General features: G+C 52.6%; 1 protein-coding gene across 6 annotated transcripts in view; it reads right to left on the bottom strand.

The window, feature by feature from the left end:
* The window catches only part of NRG2 (neuregulin 2), a 171,815-nt gene that overhangs the window by 23,316 nt on the left and 126,304 nt on the right, over positions 1-22,195 (bottom strand). For all 6 annotated transcript variants that reach the window (XM_054568348.1, XM_054568349.1, XM_054568353.1 and 3 more), the window contains exons 2-3: positions 13,339-13,510; positions 6,905-7,023 (exon numbers count right to left, since the gene is read on the bottom strand). In XM_054568348.1, the coding sequence (XP_054424323.1) occupies positions 6,905-7,023; positions 13,339-13,510 (291 nt within the window). The remainder of the gene's footprint in view (positions 1-6,904; positions 7,024-13,338; positions 13,511-22,195) is intronic.

The following is a 22,195-nucleotide window of genomic DNA, read 5'->3' as shown; positions in this document are numbered from 1 at the left end:
ACGTGCTGGCTGGGAGCGGAGGCCTCCTGCTGTCTCTGGCCCACTTCTAGGTCAGTGAGACCTAGGGAACTAAGGAAGGGACAGACAAGAGAGACAGTTGAGGTGACCACGCCTGAGTTATAAAATCCCATTGCTGCAATGACCCTAGAGGTTGTCCTGCCCTTTGGTTACATTTGCAAGGAAAGAGCAGGGAAGTGCCTGTCCAGGGTCACGATGCGGCTGTAACAAGGCCTCGGAACCCCTGACGCCTGGCTGAGCGTTCTTGCCAGCCACCCAGTGCCTTGTGGGGGAACATGTCGGCACCCAGGCTGACATAAGCAGATGAATGCAAACCCGATGTGGACCACAGGCCTGGGTCCTCTTGTGAGCCTTGGCTAAGCTAGAGAAATCTTGTCCTGGACCTGCCAGACCCAGCTGGGCCTCCACTACAGTCATGGGCAGCGAAGCCCGCCCGTCGCTGCACTGAGTGAGCCATAGACAGCAGCAAGAATGGTGGCAGGGACCATAACTGCACACTCAGATCTGTCCACATGCATGTCTGTGCTTATCAAGGCCCTGGGAGGCTAGGACGACTCCTGAAGGAAGGCAGGGTCCCTGCTGGGAGGCACAGGCCTGGGCTGCCAGAGCTGTGTTGTCATGGGCATGATTCTGGGGCCCAGGAAGGCAAAAGGGGAGGCCAGTGGGGGAGCTAGTCACAGAGGGTATGGGGGGAAGTGACATAGGCCTTTCTACCTCAGAAGGAAGTACCTTGAGGCCACCCCCTGGGATGGCAGGGCCTTCCCAAGTCATTGTGGTGCAATTCTGCTGGAGGTGAAGGCTCCTGCCAGGGAGATTTCCACACCAAAGATGAGCATTCATGCCGTTCCAGCACACGTGCTCTCTCGTGTTTGGGGAAATGAAGGTGACATATGGACTCCAAGGTGCAGAATGTGGCCACTCCCTTGACGCCTCCCCTGGGATGGCTCCCAGCCACCCCAGACTCAGCTGCCAATCGCCTGCCCAGCCAGTGACTGCACGGCACAAACCTAAGACCTGGAGGGGATCTTTGATTCTCTTGTTCCTTTGTTTCCCCCAGCCGTCTGTCACCAAGGGCTGCCTTTCGACCTCCCCATGAGGCACCATCCACGTCTCATGCCTGCCTCCCCGGCCCTGGCTGCCATGGTCTGTTTCATGCGTGACCACAGTAGCCTCCACTCCGGTCTTTCTGCCTTCACTCTTGCATTCACCTCTAACCTTTTTGCATCGCAGCTGCCAAAGTGGTTTTTAAAATACTGATCAATCACTTCCATTATCAAAACCCACCAATGGCTTCCATTTGCACTCAAAATAGAGTCCCCCAGTTTCTCCCGGGTCTAACCTGGGCCTCCCCACCTCTCCTGCTCCATGTTCTGTCCCTCTCTTGCAGTATATTCAGATGACACTGGCTTGGTCCAGCGCACCTAATAAGCCAGGCCCCTTCCTGTCCAGGACTTTCAAAACATCAGTCTTTCATCTCTGGTCCACTGAATGTGAGGACCCGAGGCTTGCCGACAGCCATGTGGGAGAGTTTAGTAGTGATCCTGACCCCCGATCCCCACCCCAAACACCCAGGTTGAGCCCCAGAGCCCCAGAGCTCTGAGTTTTGTGAGGGGCCCTGAGCTGCAGAAATCAGCTAAGTTGTGTCTGAACCACAAAACGACAACAACGACAACAACAACAACAACAACAACAACAAGACAACTGAGAGATAATAAATGCTGTTTTAAGTCACTAAAAAAAAAAAAACGGTCAGTATCTCGGAGAGGTTGCTCAGGACCCGCCTTACTCCTCCTTGCTTTGTATATGTGTACTTGTAGTACTTATTCTACCATAATTAACTGACTAGTTGTGCAGTTGCTGGCTATTTGAAGCTTAGCCACTACACCAAAATGTAACCTCCATTCGGGCAGGGGTCCTGCCTGTCTCATTTACCACTGGACCTTGGCTGATGAGGATACAACTTTTCTGTAGATTAAAGCGTTGTTTCCCACTAAATGCAAATATTCCTGGGAGGTCACTAAGGAAATGCAAGTCAAAACAAGAGTGAGACACCGCTTCACCCCAACTTGGACGGCTCTGATAAAAGAGAGGGGTAACAGCAAGTGGTGCGAAGATGAGGAGCAATTGGAACCAGCACATGTTGCTGATGTGAATGTAAAATGGTGCAGCCACTTTGGAACACAGTCTGGTGGTTCCTCAAAAACTTAAACATGGCAGTGTCATGTGGCCCAGCAATTCTCCTAGGTATATACCTACAGCAAATGGAAACATATGCCCTGCGACAAATGGAAACATAAAGATATGTACACGGATGATATAGCAGCATTATTCACAGTAGCCCAAATGTGAAAACAAACATGAATGACTCACTGATGAATGGATAAACAAAATATGGTATATTCATACCATGGAACATTATTCAGCCATAAAAAGTAAAGAAGTACCGATACATGCTACAACATGGATGAAACTTGAAACCATTATATTAAGTGGAAGAAACTAGTCACCAAAGGCCACATATTATAGGATTCTATTTATATAAAATATCCAGGATAGGTCAATCCATAGAGGCAGGAAGCAGAGGAGTGGTTGCCAGAAACTAGGGGGAGGAATAAACAGGGAGTGACTGCTAATGAATAGGGTGTTTCTTTCTGAGGTGATGAGTATGTTTTGGGATTAGTAGTGATGGTTATACAATTTTTTGAATGTACTAAAAGCACTGAATTGTATCCTTTAGAAAAGGTAAATTTTAGAGAATGTCAATTAGACCACAAGAAATTGATTTAGGAAAATGCCTGGGCAGGGTAAACCCAGAAAGCCTCCATCAGCCCTTCGTGTCTCGGTTACCGGGGCCCTGAAGGGAGAACCGGCCAGGGGCAGCGGGTGTTGTGGCCACTCGCCCTGCCGCCAGCTGCTTCTCCCTCACTCACAGAGCAGCCTCTGATTACCTTTCAGGGCTCAGACCGTGTCTCTTCAGTCACAAGGCTCCCCCCACTGGCCCAGATGCCCCCTTTCCCGCTGGTAAAGTTGCCTCGCCTTCCTCTTTGGTGCATTGGAACAGGCAGACACTTTGAGTTCAGGTTTTAGCTTCCTACCCTTTCAGAAACTGTGCTGGGAGCCCAGCCTGTGACTCCCCAGAGCTCAGGACAGGGTGTTGCTGACTGTATGAGTGTGAGTGCACACGCGCATGCGTGTGTGATTAAACAGATGGCCTTTCTACGGCCCCAGGTAGGGGACAGACCCAGAAGCCTCTCCAGGACTTCCACAGTCCTGTGGTACCCGAGGACACACCTGTCTGCCCTCTGGGTGGAACCAGGCCCAGCCTGGCATCCTGGGGCTGGTACAGCCACCTGGGGATGAGGCAGCTGGTTTCTCTAACTCAGAAGTGGGCTGGACCAAGAGGATTGTTTTGTTAAAAGCACCAAAAACTTCTTGCCTACTCCTCTTCATCCCAGCCAACTCGGCAGTGCACTCCTATGAGCTGGCAGAGCTGTGGCTGCAAGATGGGTACACTGTGATTCGGGGAAGGAGCATTGGGGTCCATGAGAACAGAGCTACAATAGGCAAAGAGCCACCGCGATGCCCCCTTGAGCAGCCACTGCTCCGTGCCAGCCCTCCCATGCCCTCCTCTGGCCTCCCCACCCCAGCAGTCCTGGCTTCCCTGGGGCTCAGGCGGGCCAAGCCAACCCACCTTGAGATGAGTCAGAGGGGCAGGCGCAGATGCCCGCTACCCACCCTCCACCCCCAGGGTGTGGTTGCTGCAGGTCTTCTGGGTTCCCTGGGAAAGCAGGGAGCCTGGGCATCTCTGCCTTGGAAGGCATCCCCAGCGGGGGCCTCTGGTCCCCTTCAGTGACCCTCTATGCCTCCCCATGTCAAGGTGAGGGCCTTGCCTGCTGTGGACTGAACAGGGCAACAGAAGAGGCGTGGTGTGGTGGCGGCGGTGTATATGTGGCGGGGGCTAGGTGCACAGGATGGCAGCCTCAACGTCAAACATGGAATCCCAGAGGCTTCCCCACGAGCAAGGGGGCAGGGGCTCAGGGGTCCTCCAGCGGAGCCTTGGCTGGGAAAACCTAAGACTAGGGAGGTGGGGTGACTCGTCCTGGGTTGCACCTCAGAGCTGGGATGAGACCAAAGCTCTGGATCCTTAACACCACTCTGCCCTGCTGCTCTGCAGCCAGGCTGGAGGGACAAGGGGCAAGGAGCCATGTGGGAAGCCCTCAGGGCCCGGCCTCAAGCCCCATCACCTGGTTCCCTAACTGATCAGAACATGGGCTGCTGAGGGCTGACAGGAGCCTGCGTGTGGCGTGAGTTGCAGCTTATCTGAGGGATCTGACACCAGTCCCCAGGCTCGGGCCCCAAGACTTGCACAGGAGCGCGGGCACTCCTGTGGCTTTCTGCACCGCAGCCCTTTCCTCCCCTCTGCTAACAGCGCTCATCTAAGGAAGGGCCTCCCGCCCCGCCCCCGCGCCCCACCCCGCAGTCTGGCTGGCACACCCAGAGTGCTCTGCCTCTCCATACCCCCGCACTCACAGGCCTGGCAAGGGTGGCACTTCACCCCCCTGAGCACAGTGACTGGGCCAAGCAGGGCACATCACCTAAGCAGGAGCTGTCGGAATTCACCCGTGTGACTGTATGAATGGAAGGGAGACAAAGCCATCCCTTTCTCCTGAATGGCGAGCTGGGATGATGTCAACCTGGAGCTGTCTGAGGCAGCGGCCTCTTCTTCCCAATCCATTCCCCAAACACGGGAGGAGCCCATTTGCCAGTAGGAGAAAATGAGGCCAACGTGCAGTGGGAGGGAGTGTCCCGACCCCTGCTGAGTCCTTGTCATGTCCGGGCATCTCAGTTCTATAAACCACTGAATTCCTTCAGGTAGTTTCAAGTTGGGTTCTTATCACTTCTAAACAAGAAAGTCTTGAGTAATGAAACAGGGCAACTCAAATCCAAAGCAGGCCTGCGACTGCCTGCCCACTCTGGCTGAGGTAGTAGGTGCTAGACCCCCGGTGAGCCCATTCTCCTAGGCTTGGGACAGGTTGGGAAGAGCAGAGGGCCCAGGTACCCTCATTACAACCATGCCAGGTTGAGGCATGTGGGCGCCAGTTAAAGGCCTTGGAGCAGGGTCTAATTCCTTTTATGCACCGTTTCCCAGGTGCCTGCTATGAGCCAGGCACGGTGTTAGGCCCAGAGGCCAGAGTAGTAAACAGGCTCCACATAGCCCCCTGGAGCACATGGTCTCAGTGTTTGCCAACTACTTTTACATTGCACAACTCTATCATTAACCGGCTCTTTAACTTTGGGCAGAATATTTAACGTCTCATGGCTTTGAGTAAGGGCTCAAGAGACAATGGGGAGCCTGGCACGAGCACGCACTCAGGAACTGTAGCTATTATAGAAACTCCGCGGGGAGAAGGCATCATCCCCGCTGTCCCCGCTCCTGGCTCACAATTCCACTGGGGCAGGCACACCCACACAGAAGGCTCAGCAACATCATGAGACTTGAAGAACCTAGTCAAAGGCTAGAATTCAAGAGATACACAAGACCGTGGTTGGCCAAGACATGGCCCAGGAGTGGGTCCAGGCTGGGAACAGTCAGAGAGGAAGGCCTCCTGGGACAGATGACATGGGAAGAGAGAAAATGATGAGATACAAGGGACAGGTTGCAGTTGGGACTGGAAAGATCATTTGAGCCTTCCCTTGAGAGCTGGGTCCTGGGACAAAGTCTTTGTTCTGTGGGTGCATGACAGCATGAAAGGGTCCTGAGAGGCCTTTGCTCTGGTTCAGGTGACGGGATAACACCCTGGCCGAGGATGCTCCTGAGGTGGGGTTGGAATGGGAGGGCCAGGTGTGAGAAAGATGCAGAAAGCAGCCCGACCTGGGTCTATTAGAAACAGTGGCAAGGGAGACGGAGGAGCCTGAGAGGCTGGAAGAGCAGGGGATCCCTCACAAGACAGGACAGACGAGGTCTGCACCAGGCTTTCCTCTGAGGGCGGGGCCCAGGGCAGCAACGTTCCAAGTTCTCTTTAGACCGTGCTTGGGTGTAGAGAGTCCTGGAGGCTCCATGGCGGACATACAGGGGGCTGAGGGCACACAGAGGATGAGCCCCTGTGACAGGGGCAAGACTGGGAAGGGAACCCAAATAACCAGGGAGCCAAATGGCATGCCAGGTCCCTGGGTGTCAGGAGGAGGGAAGAGTGCTCTGGGATTTGCTAGAGAAGAGCGGTATGGCCTGAGGACAGGTAGTTCTGGCAACTCCCCCCAGTCAAGGGTCACAACCAGGGCCGCAGAGGACAGCCCAGTGGGAGGCAGCCTCCAGGCTCAAGCTGGAGAGGGGTTGCTAAGGGAGACTAGAGCTCCTGACCTCACCAGTTTTTAAGGGAGAGTGTCACGTGTGGGGAAGGGGCCTGTCATCCCTGAACAGAGGTTGTCCCCAGGGCCAAAGGCACACGAGCCTCCCACCGAGGACCTGCGGAGATGGCTGCCTGCACTCGGGTGCCCAGCAAAGCAACAGGCAGCAGGCAGTCAGCTCACACACACCCTGGGCCCGCCTCTCCCTGGAGCCCGGACCTGGCAGCCCAGCCTCCCATAATTGCCTTCTAAAAATATCCTTCCCCCACCCCCACCTCTTGATTTCAAAATATTTAGTTTTTAGGGTATTTAAAATGAGAGCTGGCGGCTCTTCCAGGCCCAGATAACAAAGCTAAACATTTATGCTTCGACTGCATTTCTCCGAATCGGCCCAGATCTCGGGGCTTGATATGGCAGCAGCAGGAGGGAGGGGAGTCAAGTGCAAGATGGATCATGTGCCGGCCTCCCCAGGGATGGGGGGCAACTGGCCTGCCCCACTGAACCCCTATAGGACTCCTCCCTTCATTGGGGGACTACCTACCGCTATTGACGTAGAGCCGGCCTCGGGCTGTGTCCTTCCCCAGGATGTTCTCAGCCTCGCAGACGTACTCCCCTGCGTCCTCCGCCTTCACCTTGTTGAACTGTAGTCGTGAGTTCTTTCTGGTTAGGGAGGTAATAAGAGGGAGAGAGGCATGAGCCAGGGCCCAGGCTGGCTGTGACTCCCCAGCGGTCACCCAGAGGTCACCTCCTCCTGCAGAGCCACAGTGGCTGTGTAGTGTGGATGGGAAGTAGAGTCTGGGGTCCGGGTGGAACATGGAGTCCCTGGCTCTGGAGGGAGACTCGGACACTCAGAACAAAGGGCAGGGCTAGTGGCTACATACATGTTCTGAATCTGTGAATCTGCACATCATGTTTCCAGTGCTGGTCCTTATTTGTAGTTAGTATATTTCTGGGAAAGGAACACGGGGTCCCTTAGGAAGTCACATGGCCACCTCCCTTCTCTTCTTTTAGTGCCACTTCTCCAGTTCCATTGTCCTTTCACCAACTGGAATAGATCAGCCACGGGCTCACCAGCTAGCTTAGCCTTCCCTTAAAAGCGACAGCCTGTCAACGCTATATGCAAGGCCTATTGCCTGGGGTGGGGCTGTTCTAACAGGTTCCCATGGCAACTGTGCCCAGCCCCCCCACCCCAGATCCAACCTGTGGCTCTCCCCTAACTTCACATTAGCCCTTCCACTAAGGGGGACTCTGCAGCTTCTCCAAGGGGCTTTCATTTGCTTCATTCATTAATTCATTCATTCATTCCTTCATCCATCCACCCATTCATTCATCCCTTCATCCATCCATCCATCCATTCAGTAAATGTTTATTGAGTGCCTTCTGAGTGCCAGGAGCTTGGATAGATTAGGGAACAAAGAGATTCTATCCTTGTGACCTGATTTGACCATCATGGCTTAATCTGGGGGTAGACAGAAAAACTCAGATGAGAAATCTGAGCCCTAGAGGAGCTTCTAGACTTGTCCAACGGAACCTGGCAAAGCAAAGGCAGAGGTGGACAAGGATCTGCAGTTGGTGAGGACATGGACCATCTCCCAGAGCTTGACACCAGGGCTAGCCCTCTGTGGAGGGCTCTGCACCCAATTTCTGCAAGCCGAGAGACGTGGCACCAGGCCTGGGCAGGGACTCCCGGACACCTGGCCCTGGTTCTCCTTGTTTTTGAAGATACTGCCAAACCTCTCCTTCCTTCCCAGGGTCTTTCTGCACCTGCCCCGGGGAGCCTGGGCTCTGCAGGGTCTGGTCACACCTCCCACCGCCCGCTCTGCCTCAGTGGTCGCCAGGGGCCCGTCAGGCTCTAGATGAAGCCCCAGCCCCGAGCCTGGCCCCCAGGGGGAAACAAGAAGTAGCATGAAAATTTCTTTCCATGATGTAATCTTCTCCTCTTTTTAGTCCTGAATTAAAACACGAGATTCCCAGAATATGTGTAGTGGGGTGGAGGGCTGGTGGAACAGGGGTTGGGTGGCACAGCTGCCACCACCCTGAGCCCAGAGGTGCAGAATAGAGCTGGGAAGGCGATGAGGGAAGGAGGACAGGGGACCTGTGTAGAGAGGCTGGGCCAGGGGGAGGAGATGGCAAACTCACCCACCTCTGTCCCCGGGCTGTGTGTGGGCACCTGTCTTCTGGGCCCCCTCTGCCTCTGGGACTAGGCCTCTTCCCAGACCTCCTCATCCCCAAACAGGCGTCCACAAGGCTGTCCTGTCAGCAGGCCCTGTTGCTATGGCAATATCCTTACTGATGTTACAGTGACAGCTGCCTGACCCTTTCCCTCATTCTTTCCGGCTCAAGCAGGCTTGTGTCTCCTTGGCCTGGTGTCTGCCCACAACCCTCTTCTGTCGATTCAAGTTTGTTCCCTTCATTATAAACAGAGCCTTGGAGGCCCCTCTGACTAAGGCCACATCTTCTTCCCGGCTTCAGCTGAATTAGATGCCACACACCCCAGCTGCCTCAGGACAAGGTTTCTCTTGCTTCCTGGCCACCACATCTTCCCTGATGCTAGACAAGCAGAATGAGGGATCACCTGAGGGTCACAGAGTCAAGGTAGAATGTACCTACAGCCAGGACTTCCTTGTCACCCATAGCTGAATTTAAAGGACCTTCCCTTACAAGATATCATATGTAGCAGGACAAGGCAGAGCTAGGCTCACAGATATCTGGAGAAAAAAAGCTACAACTGGAAAGAACTTCCCACATGAAAGTGTATAAGGCCTGGATTAACAAGGCATGGAGCTCAGGGAGAGCCCCTCCCTTTGAGGAACCAGAAAGAGACCAGGGGACAGAAACAATGACCCCTACATGTACCAGCTGTGTGATGATCTTGCCGGTTCCAGGGAGGTGGGCCCCAGGCTTGCATAAGAGGCCCTGGGGTCAGAGATGAAGGGTTGGGCTCTAAAGGTCTCTTTGGCCCTGGAAGCACAGAGGGGTGGAGGGGATGACACACACCACATTCTCTCCCCTGCGCTCCTGGCCACTTCCTGGCAGGCCTGTTGCCCCCTCGCCACCCTGACCCAGGCCTGCCCCCATGACGGATGCCCCTTCCTTCCTTCCTCAGCCAGTTTTTTTTTACTGGCAGGGATAGGATTTGGGCGGCCACGTCCTCTACCCACACATTTTCCTCAGTGCCTGCCTCCTTCTGCCTGCCTGAGGGGCCTGTTCCAGCCTGCCCCTCATAAACAGGGAACACGCGGCTCTGCTGGGAGGGCCCCGTGCCCAGGGCTTGGGGGGCCAGTTTTCTCCTGGCACAGGGAGGCTTGGGTGAGACGCCTCGTGCGGCAGCCCCTGAGACAGACAGCACCTGCTGGGGAGGGCGTCTCCTCAAGGTCAAGAGCAATGTCGAGATGGTATGGCTTGGGTAGAGGGCTGCTAGGAGGGCCAGAGAGCAAGCTACAGTGCAGGCTGAAGGAAAGAGGATGCTTCCAGAAAGGAGACACCTGCCCCTGCGCCTGGACCCCATGCCAGGTGAAGTGTGTGCGGGGGTGGCAGCTCTCCCTGAGTCACAACGCGGGGATCAGAAGTTCTCGATCACAGCCCACTCCTCCACCCCAGCCACTTGCTGCTGGGAGCCCAGGGGCAGGATGGGCGGAGCAATAAAGTTCCAGAAAGGCAGCAGAGAGGATGGGTCCCAGACAGGAAGGGACAGGGGTGCACTTCAGGCTCTCAGAGGTCCCTGATATCCAGGAGAGGACCTGGCCAGGTTCTGTTTCTGGGCTCCAGATCTATTTGTCAGATGAAACCGAGGCTTTACATAGAAGCTAAAGTGCTCAAAGGCTAGGTCAACTCAAAGGGTGACTTGCCTAGTCCTAGTGTCACCCTGTACCCAAGAAAGAAGAGCTAGCCCTGCAAGGTTCTCCTTAATTCACTACTGAACGTAGATCTCCTCTGTCAGGCCAGATAGGGGAGAGGGTGCATGTGTGAGGGGCTCTCTCTCTTGCTGGGAAGAGAGACAGCCCCCCCACCCCAACCAATGCAATGAAACTGTCTAAGGCATTATGGCAGGAGATGACGAGAGCTGCCTGGAGGGCTCAGGAAGGTGTCCCAGAGGATGTGACATTTCAGCTGGGCCCTGGAGAACTTTTCCAGGGACAGTGTGTGTGTTTGAGGGGCTGCTGCCAGCGCAGGGAACAGCCTGGGCCCATGTCCAGGGTCTTGCAAGGGAAGAGCCGGGCTCAGGAGCACCAAGCGTTGGGGAAGAGCGGGGCAATGATTTAGAGGCCAGGAAAAGAAGAGTCGGAAGGGCCTCAAGGCCTAGGCTGTTCCTGGCATACAGCAGGCTCTCAAGATCTGTCAAGTAAATGAATGAAAGATCGGATATGTGCCCGTGTTAGAAAGATCATTATCCCCTGTCAGAGTCATGGAGCCAGTGACTCTGTAGACTTCTAGAAGTGTAAGCCAAACTGGGTGGATGAGATGCACTTTGTTCTGGAGAAAGGGTGGAGGCCTTCACCTAATTCTTCACTGGAGGGCAGACTAGAAACTCTGTGAAGGTCGGGGCCCTGTCCGTTCCCTTCCCTGCTGCACCTCCGGCCTCTGGCAGCATGCCTGGCACCCAGTGGATGCTACGTTAGATACAGAGGTGAGTTTACAAAGGAGCCTATGGCCCAGAAAAAGGGGACAGTGAAGGAAAAGAGGCTAAAAGCTGGGAGACCAGAGAAGAAGCTTGTGAGGCAGGGAGAAGGCGCCTCCCTCTGGAGAAGTGGTGTCCAGCGGGAGGGGACAGCAAGGGGCCAGTGCTGAGAGGGGAGCGGGGGGGCAGGGAGGCAGTACCAGGGGAGAGACCGCACGGCATTCTGGATTAGAGATGCCTGTGGGGGTACGTCTGGCAGCATGGGCCTGCAACTCGTGTTAAAAAAAAAACACCATCCAACTAGAGATGGAGGTTTAGGGTCATCAGATATGAGAGGGTGCCATCACCCACAGGTGGGGAGGGGGGAGAAGAGTGAAGCTCAAAAGGCAGGAAAGTTCCATCATCGACGGCGACCAAGAGAGGGTGCTTAGAGGCACAGGAGAAGCAGGAGGACCACAGGGGCAAGGGAGCGTGTGGCACCCATGCCACCAGCTGCTGAGAGGCCCAGAGGCATGGGGCCAGGAAGCTTGGAGGTCCCTGGGTCTTCAAGAGCCACAGCCATGGGGGCGGGGGGCATATTTACAGGGCAGAGTCCAGCAGAGCCAAGAGGAGTGGAGGACAAGGAGAGCGGACTCAGTGGGCATGAAGCTGACTCCCCAGGGGGGTGGTGGGAAGGAGCGAGAAGGGGCAGCAGCTGGAGGAAGAGGCACAGCAACGAGGAGGGAAGCGACATGAGTGGGTTTGTGAGTGGAAAGAGAAAGACTGATGTCACCAGAGAAAGGATTTTGTTGGTGGCACGGGAGCTCAGGGGGTGTTTTTGCAGGACTGTCAGGGGGAGTGTGAATGGCCATGGGGTCAGGAGTGGGGGGTTGAGGATGGCCGAGTTGAGGACGTGCTCCAGAGTGATGAGGAGACAAGGAGAACTCTCTCCCCCCGATTTCTGTTGTCTTCCTGGAAGATAACCTTCCCCTACTTCCCAGAGACAACAGAGGTCAGGAGAGAATGTTCTTCCCTGCCCTCCCAGAGAGCGAGGATAGGAGTCCCAGTAACTTCAGAAGCTTTTCCCTCCAGCCTGGAGCCCATCTTGGCAGGGCAGTGGGAAGGGGTGGGGTGGCCTCAGGAGGTGAGCTTGGTGGGACACCTGAGTTTCTTGCTAAATCTATAGGTTGGGGACACACAAGACCCCTTCTCCCTAATTCCCTTAGGAAGCAGCATTCTTTCAGTCACAAACTTTTGATCTAAACCATATTCTTCATAAATTACTGTTTTCCGCTTGGACCACTTTCCAGGCGACCAGTTTTGCCTCTGCTCCCTGCTCTCGAAAGGATAGTAGGAAAACTGGAAGTACCTTTCAGACCCCGTCACTCCACCCCCTCTTTTGGAGATTTGGAGACTGAGGCCTGGGGGCAGAACGTGCGCATCCAGGGCCACATAGCAACCTGGGAGCAGCCTGCGCCCGGCTTCCCATCAATTTCTGTTGTAGGGCAGGTGGGGGCCCTCTAAAACCATCCTTGTTTGCATCTGGGGGGCCGTGAGGAGGAAAAGGACAGCCAGGAAGAAGGTGGCTGTAAGCTACTCCACAGGGGCAGGAAAGACTAGGGTGAGCCTCAGCCAGAAAGGGACATCCACCTGGCAGAACAGGGGTAAAGCTACTGTTTAGCAGGCAGATGGGGGCCTTCTGTCTCACTCGTCCTGCCTTCTAATAGCCCCTCAGGGGCTGCAAGAGGCAGGAGAGAAGTGAGGAGCTGCACTTGGACTCCTGGCTTCTCTGGTGCCTGACGCCCCCGTCCAACCAGCCCGAGAGGGGAGAGAGGCGAAATTCCACAGCTGGAGGCTCCAGAGCTTCCGATTCACTTCCCTGGAGCGTTGGCTCCAAGATTAAGGACAATCCCCAGGTCACAGGGGGGAAATGTCTGAGACATAGACTCCCCCAACACTAGTGAAAGCCATGTGTCCTTTGGCCTTATCTAGCTCTCTGCCCAGTACAGATTGCTGGGCTGAGACACCAGCCCATCAAAACACCTGACCCCCCAGATGCATTCTGCAATCAGGGTCTTTCACCAAAGACTGCCAGATGCTGGGCTTTCAGATACTGCGGCAGGTCCTTTGAGAAGTTTGAGGACAAGGGGAGACTTCCACAGGTAAAGCTGACTCTGACAATCAAATCTCCTTCAACTGTTAGTTGGGCATCTACAATCTGAAGACATGGCGCCACCATAATCAGAGGAGCCCAGAGTTGCAGGGAGAAGTTGGGCATGGCCAGGAACCATTGGGGGGCACAGCCCTGGGTTCTGCCAGCTTGGGCCCCTCCTTCTCAGGAGGGCAGTTGCCAGGAGGGAGGGAGGGCTGCTGCTCACCTGCCATTGCCGTACTTGATGCGAATGTCGCGGGTGCGGTTTAGCTCCTTGCCGTCTCTGAACCAGCGGTAGGAGGGCAGGGGGTTACCGGCCACTGCCTCGCACTTCAGCGATTGCTTCTCCCCCACCTGTCCCGTCTGACTCTTCATCTTCTTCAGCTTGGGCCGGGTGGCTGTGGGGGCACAAGGCAGGGAGGTGAGCATGGTGGTGACGGGGCAGTGCCACGCATGAGCAGTGGAGGAAGGGCCACTGTCCTTGGGCTGGGCCTGGGGAGCCGCCCTTCCAAGTGTCATTTCCAATTCAACAAACATTCACAGAGGATCTGCAATGATATCAATGTGGCTACTACCTACGGAGAGTTCCCTTCATGCCCGCCATGGTGCTGGGAGCTTTACACACACTATCTTATGAAAATAACCCCATGAGTTCACTGCGATCATCAAACCCATTTAGAGATGGGGAAACTGAGGCACAGGATGGTGAAGTCACTGCCTCAAGGTGATGGAAATGGGATTCAAACCCAGGCCTTCTTGACTTCAGTGCTCAGGACCTAACTTCTGTCCCAGGCTTATGCTGGGACAAGGGGGCACAGGCAGACCAAGACGACAGACACAGCTCCTCCCCTCAGGGAAGCTGCCACCTGGCATTGACATCACAGCATGGTTCATGGAGCATAAGGGAGCCGAAGCCCACAGGGGCGACCCCGACTCAGGCTGAGGGGAGGCCAATTCAGCTAAGAGCTAAGGGCTCGGTCTAGACGGAGAGGGGAGGGAGTAGGCCAGGTTGAGACAGTGCTGTGACTTGGGAGAGTCATATTTATAGATACATACCCATTTTCATAGATAATATATTCACATGATTCAAAATTCAAGAAGTGAAAAAAGGGCATATGGCTTAAAAAATAACTCTCTAACTTCTGACCACAGCCACACAGTTGCTTTTCTAGAAGGCAACCAGTTTTATCACTTCCTTTTATATCCTTTCAGAGGTCTTTTATGCATACACAAAACACACAATCACACACATTTTTAAACAACTGAAATCACTGCCAGTAGCATACATATACAAAAAGCCCTAGTGTTCACATGCACTTTTTTCTATAGCATCATTTCTCATGGTTGCATAATATTCCTGGGCATGTATATCACAATCTACATGATCAATTCCTATCATGGGGCATTTAGCATGACTTCTCCCTTTCCTGCCCTATACAGGAAATAAGCCCAGAGGAATGAGCCCAGAGGAACATCCTTGCAGCTTCGTCCTGTGTATACATTATATATCCAATACACACATCCAGCATACACATCCAGCGCACACAGAGTCCATCCTTTGCGTACATCCTATATACACTGCTGTACAGGTAGCGTGACTCTTGACTCAGACCGCCTGGGTTCAAATCCAGGCTTTGCTACTTGTTAGCATTGTGACCTCAGGCAGTTGACTTCATCCTTTTGCACCTCAGTTTCCTCATCTGTAAAATACAGGTGATAACAGTTCCTACCTTGTGGGATGACGGCTGTGAGGGTTATATGAGATAATGCGTGTGGAGCCTGGCATGCACAGAGCATTTAATAAAGGTTAGCTATTATTGTTATTATTATCCACAGTTATTTCCTAAGGCAATCTTCCTAAAAGTGGAATTGCTGCGTCAAAAAGGTTTGCAATCTTCCTCAGCTTTATGGCTGCCAAATTACCTTCTGGAAAGGTTGCAACAATCTGTACTCCCACCGGTGAATGACAGTGAGTGGTTTTTTCCACACCCTCACCGACATGAGGTATTATCGTGTATTTAATCTTCACCAATTAGCCAGGCAAAAGATAACGTCTCCGTTGTTTTAATTTGCATTTATTTGATTCCTGGGGAGGCTGACCATTTTTCTTAAGTGTATTGGCCCATTGTATTCCTTGTGCATTGTCTGTTCTTGTCTGTATTCTGTTGTTCTATTGGGTGCTCATCTTACTGATCTGTAAGAGTTCTTTATACATACTAAGGCTATGAAGTTTTTGCTACATTTTCCCCAATTACACGTTTTTTGTATTTTATAATGTTGGGGTTTTTTGGACATCCAGAGGTTTTATGTATACCAACCTACCAATCCATTGGACTTTCTGAAACTTTATTCTAAGTGGGATTGAAGTCCTGCCTCAGCATCCTTCCCCCTTACTTATACCCCAATATTCCTTCACCTGCTTATCAATAGTTCTTAACCCTACATGCTAATAAGAATCATATGGAAAGCTTTAAAAATTATGTAAGTGCCTAGGACATTTCCCAGACACTATGAAGCAAAACCTGTGAGAGTGGGTCCAGGCATGTGGGTTTAAAAATAAATAATAAAAATATAACATAAAGGTAGGAAAGTGCACATATTGTCAACATATAGTTCATGACTGCTTACTAACTGAACACGTCTTCACAGGTGGCTTTGCTCCAAATTTGGGTTGACATCCAGTGATCTAACCTCTTGGTCAACTGGTGATCTCCAACTAGTCTCCTCCCCGTTCTTGTGAACTGGGGGCACCAGGAGCTCTTCTCAGGTTGGAGAGCGTTGACCAACATTGCAGTTCTAAGACAGGGGGCCCTCTAACAACCCCCCCAACACAGGCTACTTTCCTCCCAACAAGCGGGCTAAGGACACCTGGTGGGGGGAAGTGGTGCTCACTCTACTACCTCATTTCTTGACATGATTCCTAGCGTAACACTATGCACTGAGCCCATGGCCGCAGCTTAATGGTGGTGGTGATGGGGGAAGGGGGTACAGTTACTGACCCCAGAAACAAAAGACATGGCCCCACTTCAGAGAGCCCGAGAGCTGGGGTCTTCAAAGCAGTTCCCTGCCACCAGTGGAAAACCCAAGACCACGTTTCACCTCACGAGGAGCCCACGCCATCTTGTAAGAACTCCTTGTGACCCCATACCCACTTCTTGATAGTCTACTAACTTCAGAAAGATCCCGTCAACTTCACTTGTTCCTCTTTCATTCATTCAACCTACTACATGCCAGGCACTGTTCTGGGCCCCGCGAACAGAGTAGTGAACAATATAGTAGTGTACAAGATAAGCTTCTTGCTCTCAGGGAGCTTGAACTTTAGTGAGGAGGATAGACAATGGCAAATAATCATAAGGAACTATGAACAAGTGATAGGCAGCTAAAAGAGGTCCATGTGGCTGGAAGATTATGAAAGGCAGGGATGGTAGGAGGGAAGCCTGAAGAGGTAGGCCCAGGTGACTGATGTGTGGCTATACGAGCCAGGCAGGACAACAAGTCTGAATTTGTTCCCCTCCCCCATGTGTCTACTAGAAATTTTAAAATGATCCCTATAGATCACATTATATTCCTACTAGACAGCACTGGTCTAAAGAATGACAAACTAAAAATAGCCATATATTTGAACCAAGTTGTGCTCTTTACAAAGAGTCTTCTTTTCTGTCTCTTAACAGTTCCTCACAAGAATCAACTGAGATACAGTAATCACCCCTTATCCACACTTCTGCTTTCCAAAGTTTCAGTTACTCACAGTCCAATTATATTAAATAGAAAATTCCAGAAATAAATGATTCATAAGTTTTAAATAGTGTGCAGTTCTGATTAGTGTGATAAAATTTCACGTGATCCTTCTCTGTCCTGCCTGGGATGTAAATTATCTCTTTGTCCAGCATATCTACTTTGTATATTCTCTCTGACCACCTAGTCTGTTAGTAGCTGCCTTGATTATCGAATGGACTGGCTTGGAACCCTTATTTTACTTCATAATGGCCCAAAAGCCATTTACATACCTTTTATTGCAGTATATTATCATAATTGTTCTATTTTATTATTAGTTGTTGTTACTTTCTTACTGTGCCTAATTTATAAATTATCCTATAAATTATAGGAAAAAACAATATATACAGGGTTCAGTGTATCTGGGGTTTCAGGCATCTACTGAGGATCTTGGGACTTATCCCCCAAGGATAATAGGGGACTGCTACACTAAAAACCAGGTCTAGCAACGTCTAGTCCTGGTCCCTGGTCACAGAGACCTTAGTTCACAGTTCTCTGAGAGCCAAAGATAAGCATTTTGAAAGGGAATTGGGCCCTGAGAATAGGTTACGGCTTTAGTTTGTTTGTTTGTTTGTCTGTTTTTGCTTCAGGCAAGGCCCTGGGGGAAGGGCAGCAGCTCAGGTGGCAGGAAAGAGGTCTCTGAACAACAACCAGAGACCTCTGCCAGCTCGCTCCTCGGCCCAGAGCTTTCTGTGGTGAGGAGTGTGGACAACCTCCCCAAGGAGGCCCTGGGTTTGTTTTACAGATGTGATGGGAAGACACCAGAGGCTTACAAGTCAGAAAATGACTTGATCTTATTTTTTGCGTTTTAAGCTCATCCTTATTCTGAGCATCATGCTTCTCCCATGGTGGCTTCCAGCCACTGGATCCAATACTGGCCCTTGGGGACATCAGGGCAAGGCTAAGAGGTTAGTCACACAGCAGACCTTTGAGGACCTGGAGATAGTGTTTATGGGATATAACTTGGTCAGCTGTAGCCCCTGCTTGGGCCCCCTCTCTGAGCTGGGCCCAGTATTGTCTGGGTCTCTTTGATGGCCAGGGTCCAGAATGCAATGCAAGTATGGAAAACACTGTATCATGTCCCTAGAGTATCTTGAGGCCAAAGCAGAGGAACAGGCTTCCCGGGACGAATGGGCTCTCTCAGAACAACAGCTGAAGCAAACCACTGGGCTAGCACTCACCCCCACCCCAGTGGGTTGACATGTGTTTACTGAGCGCTTACTGTGTGCCAGGTTCTGTGCTTTGTCCCAGACAAAAGTGACTAGCATGCACGGAGTAGCCACCCCTGCCCCACAAGGAGTTTAGCTTGTCTCCCTCTGTTATTGTTTTGTTACATAAGAAATACATTTTTGTCATAGAAAAATTACATAATTCAAGTAAGGAAAAGAAAAACACATTTAAGTTCATTCAGTTACCACCAGAGAGAAAACCACTGGCAACATTTTCAAATATCTCCTTCAAGACTTTTCTCTCTAAAATGTTTTATGTTCTGCTTTTTTCTTTCCAGCCAATAGGTTGTAAAAACATTTCCCCAAATCTAGAAATACAGATCTAAATCATCTTAATGGCTGCATAATAGTCCATTGTTCAGATGAATTTGCTAGGTCCTGCTAATATTAACAAGACTGCAATAGACTTCTCTGCAGATTCAGCTCTGCAGCCAAAGGGAGGAGTCACAGCCCTGAGGGTCCAAGCACATTTCCCCCGCCATGCGGAGGGGATTCTCAAAGGCCCCGTGCCCGGGAGAGGGACAAGTGAGAGGCATCTGGCAGAGCATGAGGATGAAGGTGAAAATTCCCACACGCTGTTCCCATGACTGTCCCTGATGCCCTGCTTCCCTGTGGCTCCTTCCTCATTTGTAGATGGGTAGGCGGCAAGGCGATGGCCTAGGCGGCCCCTTTGGAATTCGGCAGCTCTACCAAGGTCTCCCTTAACGTCTCCTCCTCAGACCAAGCCCTCTCTGCTGAGCTCTCACACTCCTTGAAGTCACTTTCCCCAGCTCCCTTCCTCCTAGAACAGTGCCCAGCTACGCAGCAGGACGAAGGCTCTTTGGAGGGGCGGTGTGGGGCAGTCTCTTCGGCACTTTCATAACAACAAGAGGAAGGCCTCTCAAGGATGATCCAGGTCTCCATAGAAAGATTTCCCTTAAGGATGGGTCCTCTAAAACCTTAAGGCACATGTCCGTTGCCATGAGTTGGGACACAGGGTATCTGGTGGTTTCTGCTTCCTCATAATCTTATGCCAACTAAGCCAGGGCATCTGGCCTGTATGTTTGACACAGGGAACCCTCGTAAGGCACCTTATTGAAGATAACAAGAGCAAGAACAGCCAGGGCTGCTGCATTTCCACATCCCAGCCCTGAGGCCAGAAGATACCGCTGCTGCCAGCCGTTTGACCTCATTCCTCTTGGCAGTGGGCGGTGGGTGCGGAGCCTGCGGAGATCTGAGAGCAAGACAGACGCCCAGGACATGGCCAGGCAGCCCAGCCAGGGAGGACCTGGCCTGGCCTGGCCTCCCCAGGGGGCAGGGGCAGCGGACTCTTAAAAGGGTTAATGATGTTCATCTCATGACTAAGGCTGAGCAGTCCCCTTTGCAGAACAACGCCTGGAGACAATGTGGCCAGCCCGCCTGTCATCAAAGTCTCCCACTGTCCTGTGCTGGAAGGCTTTGGGTCGGCCCCCTCCCCATCCCTCTCCCACCCACAAAGTGACCTATAGGAGGTAATTACAGACTCCAAGTTCAAATACGAAAAAAAAAAAAACAACAACAACTAAAAACCCAGCTGATTTAAATGGGCACAGAGGGCCTACTCTGTGAAAAGGGCAGTCACGTATCCTCCCGTGGCCTGCAAAGGAGCCGGCTGACACTCACAGACCAGCCCTCCAAAGGGAGTGGCCCCTGAGCCACATTTTCTTAGCCAACCAGGCCCAGCCTGATGCCTGGGGTTGCCTTGTCCTCTTCTCACACCCATCTAACAAATCCCCGCCTCCTGCAGTCCTATGATACACCAAGGACCTACCGGCCATCAGGAATATGATGCTGCCCAAGACAACATGGCTCCTGTGCTCGGGTCAGGCTGCTTCATGTTTAGGGCCGTGCTAAGAGGGTAGAGCCTCGCAGAGGGCCCCTTTCTGGGCACCAGTGAAAGCCAGTCCTGACCTGATGGGCTTTCAGCTCAGCAGGCCAGGCGCCTGGCTTCTTAGCTACAAGGAAGAGAAGAGGGGTCAGGGCTCGCTGGGGACGGACGCTCGAGGGAGAGGCTGATGCTGTTCCAGGAGGCAGGTGAAGAAGAACAAGGGAGGAAGGGGGAGGAGACAACACTTGGTGGCTCCAAGACCAACAGAAATGGTTCCTGCCTTAAAGCTTCTTGCCTGTCTATCCCAAAGCACCCATCCACTGACACCCAACATGCAGTGTGCGTGATGGGCACAAACAGGCCTGGCTTGACTGCCAGGGTCAATGCTATGGCCGCCCTTAGCACCCTCTGCTAGAAGTCAGGCATCCTGACCGACACGCTGGCCTTCTTGGGGCCCTGCCAAGGCAGAGACGCCCAGCCCCGGGTGTCAGACAGGGGCACGCTGAAGTTCCTTGCCTGGGCTCAGGGCTGAGACATGGGGACATGATGGGGCAGCAGAAATAGGGGAACTGGGGGATATCACCTATGTTGAGGGAGACTGCACAGGCTCATAAGCAGAGGTGGAAGTTGCTGAGAGAGCACACAGGTACTCAACACACACAGTTTCCCTGGGTCCTTATCAGTATTTGGGGCACAGAGACATCTGGAGATGGCACAGATGAGACAATAGCGGAAGCAGTGCTTAACAGAGGAAAGGGTGGCAGCTGAGGACACAGCAGTTTAGGTCTTTATCCCAGCCTCCTGATTTTCCAGCTGTCTGCCCATTGGTAAGTAGTTTAGCCTCTCTGGGCCTCCGCTGACTCATCTATAAACTATGTTCTGCCTATTTTAGAGGAACAGGGTAAGAGAAAGCCCTCTATGGAGAGACGGAGGCTTCTGACCATTATCTCTTCAGCCGCTGGGGACAGAGGTAGGGACATAGCAGAGATGACAGGCCTGGAAGGGCATTACCATTTGCCCAAACTCTGTTTAATCTTCCTACCAGGGAAGGCTGGGCCCAGACCCAGAGCACTCTCTGAGGAGAGTGTCTGCTGCTGTGAGCTAGGCAGTCCCTTGCTCGCAGAGCCTGAGGGGATCTCGGGGTCCCCATCCCCTTTGGGATGAGCTTGCACTTTCTGCCTCCTCTGCCGAGCTGGAGAAAGTTGTTTCTGAAGCTCTGGGTCACGGGAAATGTGGCAGGGGCAGGGAAAGGAGAAGCACCTTATACACCAGACAAGACCTTCTTCTCAAACCGGGATGCAGGCAAAGCCGCAGGATGATCTCAAGGCCTCTTTCAGAACGGTCTGCCAAGCTCATTAATAAGGAAAGGCAGCACCTTTACACTGAAGCAAGCCGACATGTGATGGAGCACAATGTCAAGTTCATGTGGATTTTTAAGATAAAATAAAAGTACGAGAATTCAAAGAAACATTGGGTTTCAGGGGAAAGGTCTTAGCGGACGGGATACAGGTAAGGACAAGGCCCATGTGCTCACCAAGTGCAGATACCCCAGTGGGTGTGGGGGCCCCAGGCTGCCAGGGGCCCAGAGTCCTTCCCTGTAAGTCCATCCAAAGCATGGAGGGCCCCAGCCTGGGCACTCTAGGGTCTGGGAAGGCTGAGATGTGGTCTTCGTGGCCTTGGCTAATGAGAGAGGCAGCTGGAAAGAGCTCACCCCAAAATGAATGACTGCCTGGATATTCAGTCACTGGCTCAAATATAACATGTGGGAAACCAGTTTCCTTATCTCCTCTTCCTAGACCACTGTTGCTCCTGGGTTCTTTCTTTCAGTCACCATGTCCTTTCTGACAACTGTCTCTCTTGACTCTTCCCCAAAGGTCAAGAACATCCACCTTCCAGCAAGCCTCCTACCCATTTAGCCCTTCATTGTCTGCCGGGACCTGGTTTAGGCTGTGCACCTCCACCCCCACCCTAGTACCATTCCACTAGCAAAGGACATGAGGCAGGGTCACTCTATGTGCCTCCGGCCATTCAGAAACCTTCCTTGGCTCCATGATGTCTGTAGAAGAAAGGCCACCTGCCTTCCTTGGCTGTCAGCCAGGGACCAGGACAGGAAGCTCACTGGGTCAGTAAACCAGCCCCCTTCCCATACATGCCTCTCTGCTTCCTCCCCAACCCCCCGATTCCTTTCAGGAATTGTACATTCCAGGCGGACCAAAACCACTGGCTATTCCCCA

The sequence above is a fragment of the Pteronotus mesoamericanus genome, unplaced genomic scaffold (assembly GCF_021234165.1).
Source record: "Pteronotus mesoamericanus isolate MK-2021 breed Mesoamerican mustached bat unplaced genomic scaffold, CSHL_Meso_final contig_2, whole genome shotgun sequence".
Taxonomy (NCBI): Eukaryota; Metazoa; Chordata; class Mammalia; order Chiroptera; family Mormoopidae; genus Pteronotus; species Pteronotus mesoamericanus.
This window is presented reverse-complemented; position numbering and strand designations above follow the sequence as displayed.